At 46.1% G+C, this 14,962-nt stretch overlaps 1 protein-coding gene across 1 annotated transcript; it reads left to right on the top strand.

Annotated features, from left to right (window-relative positions):
- Positions 1–8,336: 8,336 nt before the first annotated feature.
- Positions 8,337–14,843, top strand: PSMD8 (proteasome 26S subunit, non-ATPase 8). The gene is made up of 7 exons (XM_037819566.1): positions 8,337–8,574; positions 9,633–9,705; positions 9,836–9,938; positions 10,921–11,086; positions 12,081–12,181; positions 13,430–13,541; positions 14,254–14,843. The coding sequence occupies exons 1-7, from the start codon at positions 8,404–8,406 to the stop codon at positions 14,389–14,391; spliced, it is 864 nt and encodes a 287-aa protein (XP_037675494.1). The 5' UTR covers positions 8,337–8,403; the 3' UTR covers positions 14,392–14,843.
- The last annotated feature ends 119 nt before the right edge of the window (positions 14,844–14,962 follow it).

The following is a 14,962-nucleotide window of genomic DNA, read 5'->3' as shown; positions in this document are numbered from 1 at the left end:
CACCAACACAGCTGCATAGGTTATTAAAACACCAAAACCTTTCTCTGCCAGCTGGTCAATAGCAGCTTCTCTGGGTACCTGCCAGCTTGGCCCCTCCCCTGGATGCCCAGACCTCCCTACAGCCCAGCAGGGTCCTCTGGGACCCTAGCCATTGCTACAGCCTGCAGTTTGTTCTGATTGTTCAGTGCCCAGGTTGTATGGGTTGGTAAGTATTTTGAATGTCAACATCTATCTAGCGCCTTAAAGCAGTCCCTGGAGAGATTAGGATTTTTGTTTTAGTTTTAAGTAGCAAAACTTTCATTCAAATGGTCTAAATAGAAATGGGAATTCTGGGGCCTTCTTAGCATAGATTTCAGGTACAATTTGATCCAGAGGTTCTCAATGTGAGCAGGATTCTGCCTTCATTGCCCTTTTTTGCCCTCCTCCAAATTTAGTCTGTGACCTCAGGCCCCCCTTGTAGTCTGAAGCTACACATCCACAGTCATACTGTCCAGAGAAAGAGGGGAGCTAGGGTCCAGCATTTCCATTCTTGTCCTGTGGGTCGCTCTGACTGGATGGGTTTGGGTTACAAACTCCCCAGTTTATCAGTCACACTGCCAGAAAGGGAACTTGGTTTAAGTCAACCAGAGCCCAGCCTTGGATCTGAGGGTGGAGTCAATCCCACCCTAACCTCTTGCCACTGTATGGAGTGGAAAACATGCTGCCAGGAAGGAGGAAAGGAGTCTGGACAGGCAAAAAGCAAAGTGGCTTCTGTACTCCACTCCTTGTCCACCCCACAGACTCATCTCCAGCCCCTCTCCAGGGTTCTTAGGTGAAGTGACTGCTGGGAGTCCCCTGACCACCTCCCCACACCTCCATTCTGGGAATCGAGGCCCAGGCGACACAATAGAGGACACCAGGGCAGACAGCGGGACCCGCTTGTCCACGAATGAGACAGCACAGCCCAGAGCAGGCAAGGCCTCAGGCCATGTTACAGAGCTTGGGGATTATCCGAGGAGCATGGAGCCAAGAAGCCAAAGGGTGTGGTCAGATGTAGGAAGATGTCTCTGGCCTCCCTGTGGAGGATGACACAGATCCCAGGTAGAGATCCCAGGTAGAGATCCCAGGGAGGCAGCAGAGGGAGGGAGCTGGGCAGAAGAGGATGGGGTTGGACCAGGGCCTGGCATGGGGAGGAGAAGAGGGAGCAGGTGGGAGAGGCCCCCTGGAGGCCTAGTGTTCAGGCTGTGGGGCTGGCTGGCCATGGAGGGAGTGGGAGTGAGGGAGGTTTCTAGGGAGAGGCCTGGGGCTCTGCAGGGATGCTGGGGCTGTCCCTAAGATGAGGACCAGGGAGAAGGAGCAGGTTTGGGAGAGACACCAAGGCGAGTTGTGTGTAGGGGTCTGAGAGACTTCCAGGGGAAGCTGTCCAGGAGGCTGTAGGAACTCCAGATCCTGGGGCTCAGGAGGGAGATCAGGGATGGCCAAGCAGTATGGCACAACAGTCAGCCGTACAGACGCATCTATGAACAAAATTAATTGCATCAGTGGTTTCAAGGAGAATCTGATGAGGTAATATCCTGTTTTGAACCCTTTACTTGGGTTATCTTCTAGTAATCCTCATGATGTTCTATCAGGAAAATTCTATCATTATTCCCATTTCACAGATAAGGAAACAGAGGCTCAGGTGTGCAAACTTATATGAATTACATAAATAGGTGCCTAAAAAAGCATTTTATAAACATCAACATCCATTCCTTATATAAATTCTAGGTCAGATAGAAACAGAAGGAAACCACTTGAACATGATTATCAAATTACGTGATTACCAAGGACAGATGGCATATGGTGGCTAAAAGCCAAAGCCATTTTGTTAAAATCGGGGACAAAACAGGAATGACCCTTCTCACCACTGGTTTCCAACATTGTGTTTGGAGGTTTTAGCTCAGGTAATAAGGAAAAGAATAACTCCACACACACGGGAAAAAAAAAAAAAAAGAGGCAAAAATTATCTGTATAGGCAGAAGAAATGTGGTGTACCTAGAAAATCCAAGAGAATTCTGTAAGAAAATAAACCCAAATGATTTAAGACAATTTGAAAAGGTGACTGATATAAGAGCACTATACAAAAGTGGGTAGCTTTTCTCAATATTAGAAAAATAAAAGTTCATGTGGAAAGGAAAAAATAAAATCTGTCCATTTCCCAAAAGCCACAAAAGCTACAAAATGCCTGGGAATAAATTTATCTGGAGAAGAACAGGACTCAAATGAAGAAAAATATACAGTCTTGTTAAAAGATGACAAACCTGGATATAAACAAGTGTTGAGAAGACGTATATCCTTAGATAGGGAGGGTTAGGTAGAAAGTTTTCCAAAGAATATCCACAAACATTTCTGTAAATGTTTATAAGAACAACACAAATATATATGAAACTTTTCTCACCACAGAAGGAAATTTTGGACCTGATTTTGGCTAGCAGCCTTTTCCACATAATATCAAAGAGCTGTCAACTCTAAGTAACAGAAAAACCTGACAGTAGCTTCCGGACCTGGCAACACCCATTCATTCAAGGCCCGTTGGCTAAGGATGTTCCCATAAGAGTTGAAAAACCCTGCACAGTGGCACGAGGTTTCCATCAGTTCACCGCATGGTGCAGATGAACACATCATAATCCTGTACCAGCCAAGTCCACGTGTGTTTTAAATATCAGCATCCTCCCTTCTGGCCAAGATGGAGCAACAGGGGCTGGATTTACCCCTCATACCTGAAACAACCGAAAAATAAAATAAAGGAAACAATGTTTTTAAAGATGCTTAACATCAGGCAATGAAGAACAGTGATCCCTGAGAGAAAGGAAACAAACAAGGTGAGTCCTACAGTTGCTGTCAGCTTACTGCCTTGAGCAAGTTTCCAGGTCAAGGTGCAGGGAGGGGAAACTGAGGCAGAGCCCTGCAGACACCCTGAGTTGAGGAGACAGAGATGAAAGTCTGGGAAGACCAAGGCAACTCAAGTCATGACACAGAGTACTGAAGAGGAGAGAGCTGTGCAGGGGGGAGCTCCAAGATCTGCAGAGCGCTTATTAGCTCGTGTGTGTGAGAAGACTACGGGAGGCTGGGAAAGAACCATCGAAAATAATTACAGGGAAGAGGGACCAACACTCACACAGTGCCTGTTTCCACCTGTCAAACTGGAAAACCTCATAATTCATGGAACTATGGGTAGAAAAATCAGGAAAGTCTTGCCAGTTGTAAGGTATAACTAGTGCTAGATTAAGTACTGCTCTAGATCTGCCTAACATCATAAAGAGAGATCTGAAAGCATCAAACTGTTTTCAAGCAACTTAACTTCAGTCCAGAACGAACTTCAAAAATACTTACAAGGGGTGGGGGTAGGGGAATTAATTAATTAAAAAAACATATATCCATACACAAATACAAAAATAACCAGCACCCAACAAGGTAAACCTCACAATGTCTATCATCCTATCAGAGATTACTGGGCATGCAAACAGGCAGAGAAACTGATCCAGAACTAACATAGAAGTTAAAATTAGCAGAGAAGGATAATAAAATGTTTAAAAAAAAAAAAAAAAAAAGTAGAAAGAGCAGCAGAAGCCCAGGGAAGGCAGCCAGGCCTGGTCCACTAGCTCAATGGTGCATCTGGAGGCCTTGTGTGCGTTCCAGGCAGGAAGAACTGGCAAAGGCTAGAAGGGCCTGCAGCTCAGGACGTTCTCTTTAAAAGATTCCCCAGAAGTCCCACTTTGACTTATATATATTGGCCAAAACTGGTCATGTGGCCACCCCTTGCTGCAAAGGAGTATAGGAAGGTGAACAGTTTAGCTTTCCAGCCTTCAAAGCAGTGAAAGGCAAGGGCAGAGGGATTTGAATGGTCTTTGGGAAACTAATGCACAGTGTTTACTATCATAGGTGTGGTACATTGACTTATGTTGTACCCCAGTTTAGAAATTTTCTTAATGTTAATCTGTGACCCCTGTGTGTGAAACCCATTGTAAACAGAAACGCTTGAAGATGTTATTTTTAGTTAAGGTGTGGCCCAGTTGAAGTGTGGGCCTTAATCCAGATTACTGGAGACCTTATATGGTGAAGAAACTGGAAGCCAGAGTTGGAGAAGGCCACATGGAAAAGCAGGGAGTCACTGGGAAACCAAAAGAGAAAGGAGAGGACAGCGCCACGTGAAAGGAGGAATCCCCAGGATTGCTGTCAAGCCAGAATGCTACCAACCCTGGGAGAAAGCAAGCCTTCTTGGCCCCCAAACCAGGAGATGATAGATTCCTGTTGTTTAGCCAACCCACTGTGTAGGATTTTGTCTTGTCAGCCTTGCAAGTCAGGACAAATAGGGGAAAACAACTGTTTAAAACATTAATAGGAAGGTAAGCAAATAAATAAATGTGTAATAGCCAAGATAATTGTATAGGAGAACAGTAAGACGGGATTTCATCAAAATTTGTGCATCAAAGGACGTTATCAAGAAAGCAAAAAGACAACCACAGAGTGGGAGAAAGTATTTGCAAATCATATACCTAATAAGTGTTTATATCCAGAATACATAAAGAACTCCTACAACTCAACAACAAAAAGAACCCAATTTAAAAATGGGCAAAGGACTTGAAGAGACATTTTTCCAAGTAGCCAAGAAATGGCCAACAAACACGTGAAAAAATATTCAACATCATTAATTATTAGGGAAATGCCAATCAAAACCACAATGAGGTTCCACTTCACACCCACTAGGATGTCTATAATAAAAAAATTGGAAAATAACAAGTGCTGGTGAGGATGCAGAGAAATAGGAACTCTTGTACATTGCCAGTGGGAATGTAAAATGATTCAGCCACTGCAGAAAAGTTTGGCAGTTCCTCAAAAAGTTAAACATAGAGTTATCATATGACTTGGCAATTCCACTCCTTGGTATAAACACAAAATAATTGAAAACAGATACTCAAACAAGTACATGTCCACATGTTCCGAGCAACACTATTCACAATAGCCAAAAGGTGGAAACAGCCCAAATGCCCATCAACAGATGAATGGATAAACAAATCATGGTATATACATACAATGTAATATTATCGAATTATAATTTAAACAGTATTTAATATTTAGTCATGAGAAGGAATGAGTACTGATACATGCTACATTGTGGATGAACCTCAGAAACATTAGGCTAAGTGAAAGAAGCCAGACACAAAAGGTCACTGTTCTAGTTTACTAATGCAAACACCAGAGATGGACTGGCTTTTATAAAAAGGGGGGGTTTATTTGGCTACACCAGTTACAGTCTTAAGGCCATAAAGTGTCCAAGGTAACACATCAGTAATCAGGTACCTTCACTGGAGGATGGCCAATGGCATCCGGAAAAACCTCTGTTAGCTGGGAAGGCACGTGGCTGGCATCTGCTCCAAAGTTCTGGTTTCAAAAATGGCTTTTCTCCCAGGACCTTCCTCTCTAGCAAGCTTGCTCCTCTTCAAAATGTCACTCACAGCTGCACTGAGTTCCTTCTCTTTGAGTCAGCTCATTTATATGGCTCCACTGATCAAGTCCCACCCTGAATGGGTGGGGGCCATGCCTCCATGGGAATATCTCATCAGAGTCATCACCCACAGCTGGGTGGGGCACATTTACAAGCAAATCTAATCAGCACCAAAACGTCTACCCCCACAAGACTACATCAAAGATAATGGCATATGGGGGACACAATACATTCAAATTGGCACAGTCACTAAATTTTATATGATTCCATTTATGTTAAATTACTGAAACAGAACATAGATTGATAGTTATCAGGGGCAGGGAGGAGAGAGGACTGGGGGACAACTGCTTAAGAGGTATGGGGTTTCCTTTTGGGATGTTGCAAATGTTTTGGAAACTAGAAGTGATGGTTTTACAACATTGTGAATGTACTAAATGCCACTGAATCATTCACTTTAAAATGACTAATTTTATATTGTATGAATTTCACCTCATATATATGTCTATATACATATAAACATTTTAAAAATTACGGTGTTTACCAAGAATAAATATAAACCATTAGAATATAATAGATGACTTAAAAAAATATCTAAGAGAATTTAAAATAGGACTCATGTGTATTTCATTTTGGTTGGAAAAGGAGGGTTTATCTAATAAATGGACCTGGAAAAATTGACCATAAAGATGGAAACAAAGTTAGGTTCCTACCTCATACCATATACAAAAATTAATTCAAGACCAGAAAAGAAATGAAGTTCTGATGCATTCTGCAACACAGTTGAACCTTGAAGACATTATGATGCAAGAAATAAGCCAGACACAAAAGGACAAATACTGTATGATCTCATGTATATGAAATACACAGAATATGCAAATTCATAGCTAAAAATTAGAATACAGGTTACCAGGGGCTGGGTAGGGCAGAGGAATAAAGTGTTAACATTTAATTGATACAGAGTTTGTGTTTGGGGTGATGGGAAGGTTTTGGCAATGAATGATGGTGATAGAAGCACAACTTTTTGAGTGTAATTAACACCACTGAATTGTATAGTTGAAAAAGGATAAAAATGGAAATTTTATTTTAGGTTGTATATAATTACCACACAGAGAGAGAGAACTGTACAACACAAAATGTAAACAATGGGCTAAATTTAAGCAGCATAAGTATAATAATATTGTTTCATCCAGTGTAACAAAAGTACCACACTAATGCAGATTGTTAATAATAAGGAAAACCATGCGTGTGAGAGCAGGTTATTTGGGAACTCTGTACTTCCTGCACGATTTTTCTGTAAATCTACAACTGCTCTAGTTTTTTTTTTTTAAAAAAAAGGATAATGTATATAAAGGACATACCTATGTCTCTGAAAAAATAAATAAAAATAATTAATTATTAAAGATTAATAAAAATGTCATGTGAAAAAAATTTTACAAAATTTTACAAAAAATTTTTTGGGAGAACATCTTTTACTTTGGTATGTGGGGACTTCGTAAGCAAGATAGAAAACACAGAAGTCATAAAGGAAAAGAAACATAAATCAACTATGTAAAAATTGGTAAAACTGCACATCAAAATGTACTTATTTAAAGTCAGTAATCAAAGAATAGACCAAGGGAAATAGTTGCAACAGATATGACAAAGGTTTTATCCCTAATATGCAAAAAGTGACTACAAATTGATAGGAAAATGTACAAAAAAATTCAGAGGAGGAAATCCAAATGGCCAATAAACACAAGAAAGGGTACTCAACTCCATTAATAGATAAATTTATGCTAAAGCAACAAACAGCTAGTGCTTTGGTGACTATCACACTGGCAAAATGAAAAAGTAGGTATAAAATCCAGTAATGAAGATACTGCCTGCATTCTCTGACATTGCTGGTAGAACTGGGAACTGACTACTGCAACTTTGGAAAGCAATTTTATGCCATCTACTAAAATTAAATATATGCATATCTTGATTCAGCACTCTCCCTAGATTCTGAATCCATCTGGTCATTCATCCAGTCACTCACCCAATACTTACTGAGGGCTTACCATCTGCCAGGCACTGTTTGAGAAACCAAACGTGAGTCTCCAGTGGTGAGAAAAACCAATAAAGATTCTTGCCTTCAGGGAGCTGACATTCTAAACATAGGAGACCGCGAGTTGGGCTTGAGATGAAGTAGAATTATTGAATAAGCAGGTGGAATATATATGCCTCAAGGGAAAAAAAGTAGGGATTGAAAAATTGGAAATATTTCTGACATTTAAAATCAAAACTGGATGATTTTTATAAATAGTCTGCGCATTTGTATGAGTGGAGAAAAATGTGGAAGGACGGTTACTTCTGTTGGGTTCAAAATGACTTTTTTTTCACTGAGATCTGTAAACACATGCTAGTTTTGTAATTTTGGGAAAGGAATATAATATTTAAATCAAAAGAAAGAAAAAGAAACTAGAGACCAAAATTCGAATCCCAGCTATTCTTTGGAGGCTTACCAGGCTTTCAAAGCCTGCTTAGAAAATGGGAAGAATAACACAGCTGTCCAAATGGGACCACACTGCCATCTCTTGGCTTAAAAAAAAAGCCAAGACAGAAATTTGGCGCCCAGCTCGCGGTACTGCAGTGCAGTCTGAAACCAGGACAGCCATATTGACTTCGGGAAGTGGAGGGAACGTTGGACCGCCGCCATTTTCAGTTAAGACAAGAGCCGACTTCCGGTCACCATCTTGAGTGACAGCAGAGGCGGAGCTCCAACTGTCATGCCCATTAAGGGCAGGGCTCGGAGTCCTCTTCCCCCATTGCCGCGGAACGCTCCCCGCGGCGGGCGGAGGCCTGCAGCCAAAGCCCCGCCCCCGGGCTTGGGCTCCACCTTGCGGTCCTACTTCCGCCGGGAGTGTGTCGCTAGGCGTCGCTGCCGTAAATCGCGCAGGCGGTTTGCCGTATCACGGAAGATGGCGGCCGCGACGGTGAATGGGGCGGCGGGCCTCTCGAGTTCGGGGCCCGTGGCGGCTTCCGGCGCGGTACTGCAGGCCGCGGCTGGGATGTACGAGCAGCTCAAGGGCGAGTGGAACCGTAAAAGCCCCAACCTTAGCAAGTGCGGGGAAGAGCTGGGCCGCCTCAAGGTAGGGGTCGGTGGGCCGGGGAAACTGAGCTTGAGGGAGGGATCTAGACCGAACCAGGTTTGGGGCTGCGGGGAAGACCGCGGTGCAGACGGGACCAAGGCGAGGATTCCGAGCAGCCAGACTGCTGGGGGAGAGGATCCTGGAACCGACCAGATACGGGACCACGGAGGAGGAGGGTGGTGGAAAGAGTGGTCTGGCAGAACCGAGTGAAGGATTAAGAATTGGTGCTGGGAAGCCTAGATGGTTGGAGTGACAAGAAGGGGGTGACCGGCTTGGCTGAATCCAGCAACAGACTGAAGTTCTGATGGCGGGTTCTGGACAAAACCAAGCAGGGAATGAGGACTGGGCTGCGTGATGAAGGAGTTGTGACAAGACGAGGTGGGAGGTGGGGTAGAGGGTGCGGTTAAGACCCGGCCAAGTTAGGTTCCTAGAGGTCTGGATCTTAGGGATGCGTCTTTGGGGAGGGGCGAGCCGGCCAAATTGTGAGGAAGGACTGAACCTCAAATAAATAGTCTCATGGATAGAAGCCAAGAATGGAACTCAGGGTGCTTCAGTAGACCAAGTGTGTTTGGGAGGGAGTGCAAATCCAGTGTACTGGACCAAGTTGATGAGGCGGTGTGTCAAATATGGAACGGCGTGGGGGGAGCGAGGGCGAGCGGGAGGGTATGTGGGGAGAGGTTACTGCCTCCCCTTCCCTAGTGTAGATTTTGGGGAGGGCATAGCTGGGCCCAGCCCAATAGAGTGTGAAGAAGGGCTGCCAAGATCTGAAGATCCTGGTGTCTCTCCCTTCCCCATGATTCTATGGGATCACTGCGGTTCTCTCTCCTGTTTCCCCAGTGGGGCTATTAATAATTGTAATATGAGGTAATCCTAAGTGAGCACTTGCTGTGTGCTAAGACCCTGTTCTCAGTGCTTTATGAAGACCAACTCTTTTCATGTTGTAACAACCTTATGAGTCAGGGATGATGATTAGCTTCATTTTCCAGGTGGGAAGACTAAAGCGTAGAGAAGGAAAGTAACCTATACTTGAAGTCCCATCTTATTTCTTTCCCCATTAGCTAGTACTACTGGAGCTCAACTTCCTGCCGACAACAGGGACCAAGCTGACCAAACAGCAACTCATTCTGGCCCGTGAGTGTTCCTGGGCCTGTTGTGGGGAGAGAGGCTGGGGATCTTGTCAGGAATGGCAGCAGGGCGGGGGGTAGGGGGGGTAGGGAAAGGGCCACCGTCACCTCCTGAGAGCCTGCCCTGTCACCCACAGGTGACATATTGGAGATCGGAGCGCAGTGGAGCATTCTTCGCAAAGACATCCCCTCCTTTGAGCGCTACATGGCCCAGCTCAAATGCTACTATTTTGATTACAAGTGAGGATGGGCCCTGCACCTGATTCGGGGGATTATATGGAAGCTCTGTTCCCCATGGGCTCATCCCCACTGATTCATCCTTCATGGCAGCCAGTAGAATCTCTGTGATACTAAAATCTGACTGTATTGTTTCCCTGCATAGAACCTGTCACGACTCTGGGACTTTTAGGCTCAAGAACCAGCTCTTTCCTGTGACCACCAGTGCCATCCCAGGCCTGACCCCTCTGCTTGGTCCTCCCCCATCCCAGCTCGGATCCCTCTGCCTGGGCCTCCCCCATCCCAGCCCTGGCTCTTCCACTGGACTGTGAGCCTCCTAAAGGCAGAGCCTGGGGTTATGTGGTCACAGCTGTGTCCCTAATGTCACCTGTTACAGGGCCGGGCCCAAAGCAAAGAACCACTGAATGTATGTTGAATATCAAACTGGATGATGCCCACATGGGTTAATGATCAAGAGTTTGACATGAGGGTTAGACAAGTCTGGATTTGAAACTGAATTTTGCCACTTCCTGGTTATGTGGTTTTGGGCAAATGATATCACCTCTTTGATCCTCAGTTTCCCCCTTAATATGGGGGGAGTATAACAATCTTTATTCCTAATCTCAGCTAACACTTATACAATGTTTATTTGGTCCAAGTACTGTTCTAATCACTTTAGCTGACTTAAATCGTTTAATTCACATAACTCTAATTGATTTAGCCAGCTTCTGTGAAATGGATGCTGTGGTGATTCCTATTTTAGACGTTGGGAAATTGAGGCTGAGTCACTTTATTGAAGTGAAGTCACTGGCTTGAGACTGTATGACTTCTAAGTGACTTCTTTGTGCCTTTCTGGGCCTCAGTTTCTTCATGTGAAAATCTAGGAACCAGTAATCATCCAGGGAGACAGTACAGGGTGGTTGTGGGGGTCCCTGCAGCATGGGGTGTGGGGGCTCGATAGGTCCCTAATTCCTTTTTATTTTGGCTCTCCTGCCCTGGTCTGTAGAGAACAGCTCCCTGAGTCGGCCTATATGCACCAGCTCTTGGGTCTCAACCTCCTCTTCCTGCTGTCCCAGAACCGGGTGGCTGAGTTCCACACAGAGTTGGAGCGACTGCCTGCCAAGGACATCCAGACCAATGTCTACATCAAGCACCCTGTGTCCCTGGAGCAGGTGAGGCTGGGGAAGGGCGAGAGGGTTGGGGGAGAATGGCCAAACTGGGCAACACAGGAGCAGACATCAGGGAGGGTTTCCTGGAGGAGTGGACAAGCTTCACCCATCTTTTGACCCATGGGCTCATTTCACTCATTTGCCTAAAAAATATTGAGCCTCAGCTGTGAGCCAGGCAGTGTAGTAGGTTTTGGGACTCTGCAGTGGAATAAAACGGATAAAATCCCTAATCTTGTGGGGATGACATTCCAGTGAGGAAGCAGACAAAAAAAACAAAAATAATAAATAACCTATATGGTCTGTCATATGTTGATAAATGCTGTAGAGAACAATGAAGCAGGAAGGAGGGTAGAGAGTCAGAGAAGGGTGAAGTTTCATATAGGGTGATCAGGGAAGTCCTTGCCAAAAAGATGACATTTGAGAAATACTCCAAGGGGTGAGGAAGCAAACCATCTGGACATTTTGGGGGAAGGTGATCCAGGTATAGGGAATGGCCAGCCCAGGACCCCTGAGGCAGAAACATGCTGGTGTGTTTGGGGAACAGCAATCAGATCAATGTTTCTGGAACAGTGCCAGCAGGGCCAGGGACGAGCCTCAGGACTTAAGGTCATGAGACCCCAGTGCTGGGGTCTCATGGGAAGCTTTGACTCTGGGGAGAGGATGGCAGAGTCAGCAGTTCTGGCAGATAGCACAGTTTGGGTGGAGGTATGGAGAAATGAGCGTGGGTTGAATATCCCTGCTGGGATTGGAGAATAGATGAGGTAATTAGATACCAGCCCAGGCAGGTTTGGAGAGCACGCATGCTTACGTAAACCAAGGAGGGCCTCCTGGAAGAGAAGGTGCCCACTCTGCATGGGTAATGGGGGCTGTATGGCAAAGGGTGTTCTGGCAGAGGGAGATTGTGGGAGACAACATTTTTATGGTGAGGCCTGAGCAGGTAGGCCCTTGTGCTGCCTCTTTCTCATCTTCTCTTCTTCCTCACCCACGGGCTGTGCAGTACCTGATGGAGGGCAGCTACAACAAGGTGTTCCTAGCCAAGGGCAACATCCCTGCCGAGAGCTACACCTTCTTCATCGACATTCTACTTGACACTATCCGGTGCGTTGTGGGGCCGGGGCCCATTGGGATGCAGAAAGAGTGTGAATTGCATAATCAAAGAGCCCCAACTTTGTGTTTCATTCTGGCTACTTTAGATCCGGGGTGGGAGGCTGAGCATGTTTCTTATTCTCTTGGCATTCAGTCCTCCTCTGTGAACTGGATCTGCTTGTGTGGTTGTGGACAGCAGCCCTCATCTCGCCATGGGCTATTTCTGTGTGTGCTTCTATGTGTAAAACCCTGAGCATGGGCTTAGCACCCAAATGGTTCCCAGCAGACAGGGACCCTGCTGCTTCTGTATGAAGGGCTCCAACCATCTCCATTCCAGATACTCATCCAGTGAGCTTCATGACCTCACCGCAGGTCACCTAACCTGTGGGACCCTCAGTTTCTCCCTCTCTAGAATGGGGCTACCAAGTCTGGCCAGCTTCCCAGGGGCTGCCATGGGCACAGGTGACATCACATGGGCAGTTAGGCGTGGAGTACAAGTCCCTTGAAGAATAAAAGGGTGTCCAGATGGTGGCGGAGCTGGCTCACTTGGGAATGGCCAGATGGAAATGGAATAGTTTTCCATTCCTCAAGTGGCAAAAACCAAGCCTGGAGATGTGGCAGGAATGAGAAAGGGTGGTTATTTTTAGGTTAATTTTTCTTACAAAGTGTTTTAGCTCTCCAAAATGAACAGAGAGTAACATGATTACCCATGTATCTACCACATGGCCTAAGAGATGGATGGAAACACACACCATGCATCCCTCCCTGTTTTTATTTTTTCCCCCGAGGTAACCCCTTTCCCCTTTTCAGTGACTCGATCCCTTTTTGTTTTTCTACTACTTCAATGCTAATCATCATGCTTTTTGACAAGGATGCAGGGAACCCCCTTGGGATTTATGAAGTGGGTACAGGGCCCTGGGAGGGGAATGTTATGTAACTGTAAAGAGATCTTCTCATGTGAATCCCAAAGCTGGGTTTCATATAGCCTGGAATCCTCGTGGCTGGGAATTGGGTTTAGAGTTGGAGCCACAGAGTCAGAGAGATCTGGGTGTGGAACCTACTGTGGCCGTTGCTCACTATGCAAACCCAGTCAAGTGACTCCCCTTCTCTCTGACCCACAGTCAGTAAAACAGGGCAGGTCACAGGTTCCACCTGTTGGTCCTGAGCTGTGGGGTCAGAGCTCACATATATCAGGCCTGGGAGGACAGGGAGTGAGAGGTTGATTGTACTCAGTAACAGGAACCTTGTCATCTTTCCCAGGGATGAGATTGCCGGGTGCATCGAGAAGGCCTATGAGAAAATCCTCTTTGCCGAGGCCACCCGCATCCTCTTCTTCAACACACCCAAAAAGATGACAGACTATGCCAAGAAGGTGGCTGGGGCTCAGGGCAAGGGGCTGTGGGGCCAAAGGGTGCCTTCTCTAACCATGGTGTGGGGCAGCCTGGAGGAGCACTGGAACGAGACTGCCCAGGTTTACATCCTGCTGTGCATGTGACCTTGGGCAAATCACTGAACCTTTCTGAGCTTCAGTATTTCTATCCCTAGAATGGGAAGTTTAACGTGGGATGAGCTTAGCACAGTGCCTAGCATGAAGTGGTGGTGGTTGCTCAGCTCATGTTGGCTGTTGCCCTTATCAGGTTGCAGCTTTTCCTGTTGAGACCTGCTCATTTGTTCTGGGTTCTTGAGCAGGAGCAGTGCCCCTGGAGATGCTCATGCATGGGGTACAATGACCCTGGTGTCTGAGGAGACAGGAGGAGGGTCTACTAAAACAGGCTGGAAGGGGTGAAATTGCATTTGAGTGATGGTGACAGCTGATATTTATTGATCATTTACTCTGGGCTGAATGTTGTCCTCAGTGATTTAGAGGTATTGATTGTTTGAATCTTCACAGCAGAGCCAAGGGAGTGTGTGCTTAGTGTCTGTGTGTCACATGGAGAAACTGAGGCATGGGGGGGTGATGTCACTTGCCCAGAGTTGCATGGGTAAATTAGGGTTGGGGCCAGGTTGGTAAGTGCTGGCTCCAGGGGGTGAGAAGGGGGCCCTTGTGATCACCCCACCCATTTCTCATCCCTTTCTTCCCGCAGCGAGGGTGGGTCCTGGGCCCCAACAACTACTACAGCTTTGCCAGCCAGCAGCAGAAGCCGGAAGACACGACCATCCCCTCCACGGAGCTGGCCAAACAGGTCATCGAGTATGCCCGGCAGCTGGAGATGATAGTCTGAGCTCCCCTCCCCTGCAGGAGGTGGGGCAGGGCATGCATTATTTAAAGCAGTTGCAGCACAGGGATTCCTCCAATAAATGTGGATTGACATTCTCTCTTCTAGGCCCTTGTCTCCCTTGGGTGGGATGGTGGGAAAAAAATGATCTCACCATAGGGCTCTCTTATATCTGAAGAACTGGAAGTTTGGGGATCCTCAGGAGTCTGCAAAAGCACCATCCATCTGGGTCGATCTCTATTCAAGTGGCCATTCCTCAGGTCTCAAACACAGAGGCCTGCAGGGGCCCCGTGAGATTGGGGCTGACTGGAGAGCCCAGGCCCAACTCACGGGACTCTTCCAACCAGCTGTGGACACTCGAGAATGCTGGGCCAGGGCACCAGGCATTTTCACAGAAGGGAATGAAATGTCTTGATTCTTAAAATGTTGGCAGCTGATTAAACCAGTTTTTAAAGCAACATGTGAAATGAAAACCGTCTGTGGGCTACTGGTTTGAGCCTTGTGTGGGCCCTGTCCTGGTTCCCACCCTTCCTTAGCCAGCACTGAGACTTAGGAACCACCACGCTCACTCCCCAGC

This window comes from Choloepus didactylus, chromosome 27 (assembly GCF_015220235.1).
Source record: "Choloepus didactylus isolate mChoDid1 chromosome 27, mChoDid1.pri, whole genome shotgun sequence".
NCBI lineage: Eukaryota > Metazoa > Chordata > Mammalia > Pilosa > Megalonychidae > Choloepus > Choloepus didactylus.
The sequence above is the reverse complement of the archived record's forward strand: the minus strand, read 5'-3'. Positions and strand labels throughout refer to the sequence as shown.

Bases quoted from the DNA above. Each gene is read 5' to 3' on its own strand.
- PSMD8 (XM_037819566.1), top strand. From the start codon at position 8,404: ATGGCGGCCGCGACGGTGAATGGGGCGGCGGGCCTCTCGAGTTCGGGG. The intron at 11,087-12,080 runs GTGAGGCTGGGG...CGGGCTGTGCAG, and splicing joins ACCCTGTGTCCCTGGAGCAG to TACCTGATGGAGGGCAGCTA. The intron at 13,542-14,253 runs GTGGCTGGGGCT...TTCTTCCCGCAG, and splicing joins TGACAGACTATGCCAAGAAG to CGAGGGTGGGTCCTGGGCCC.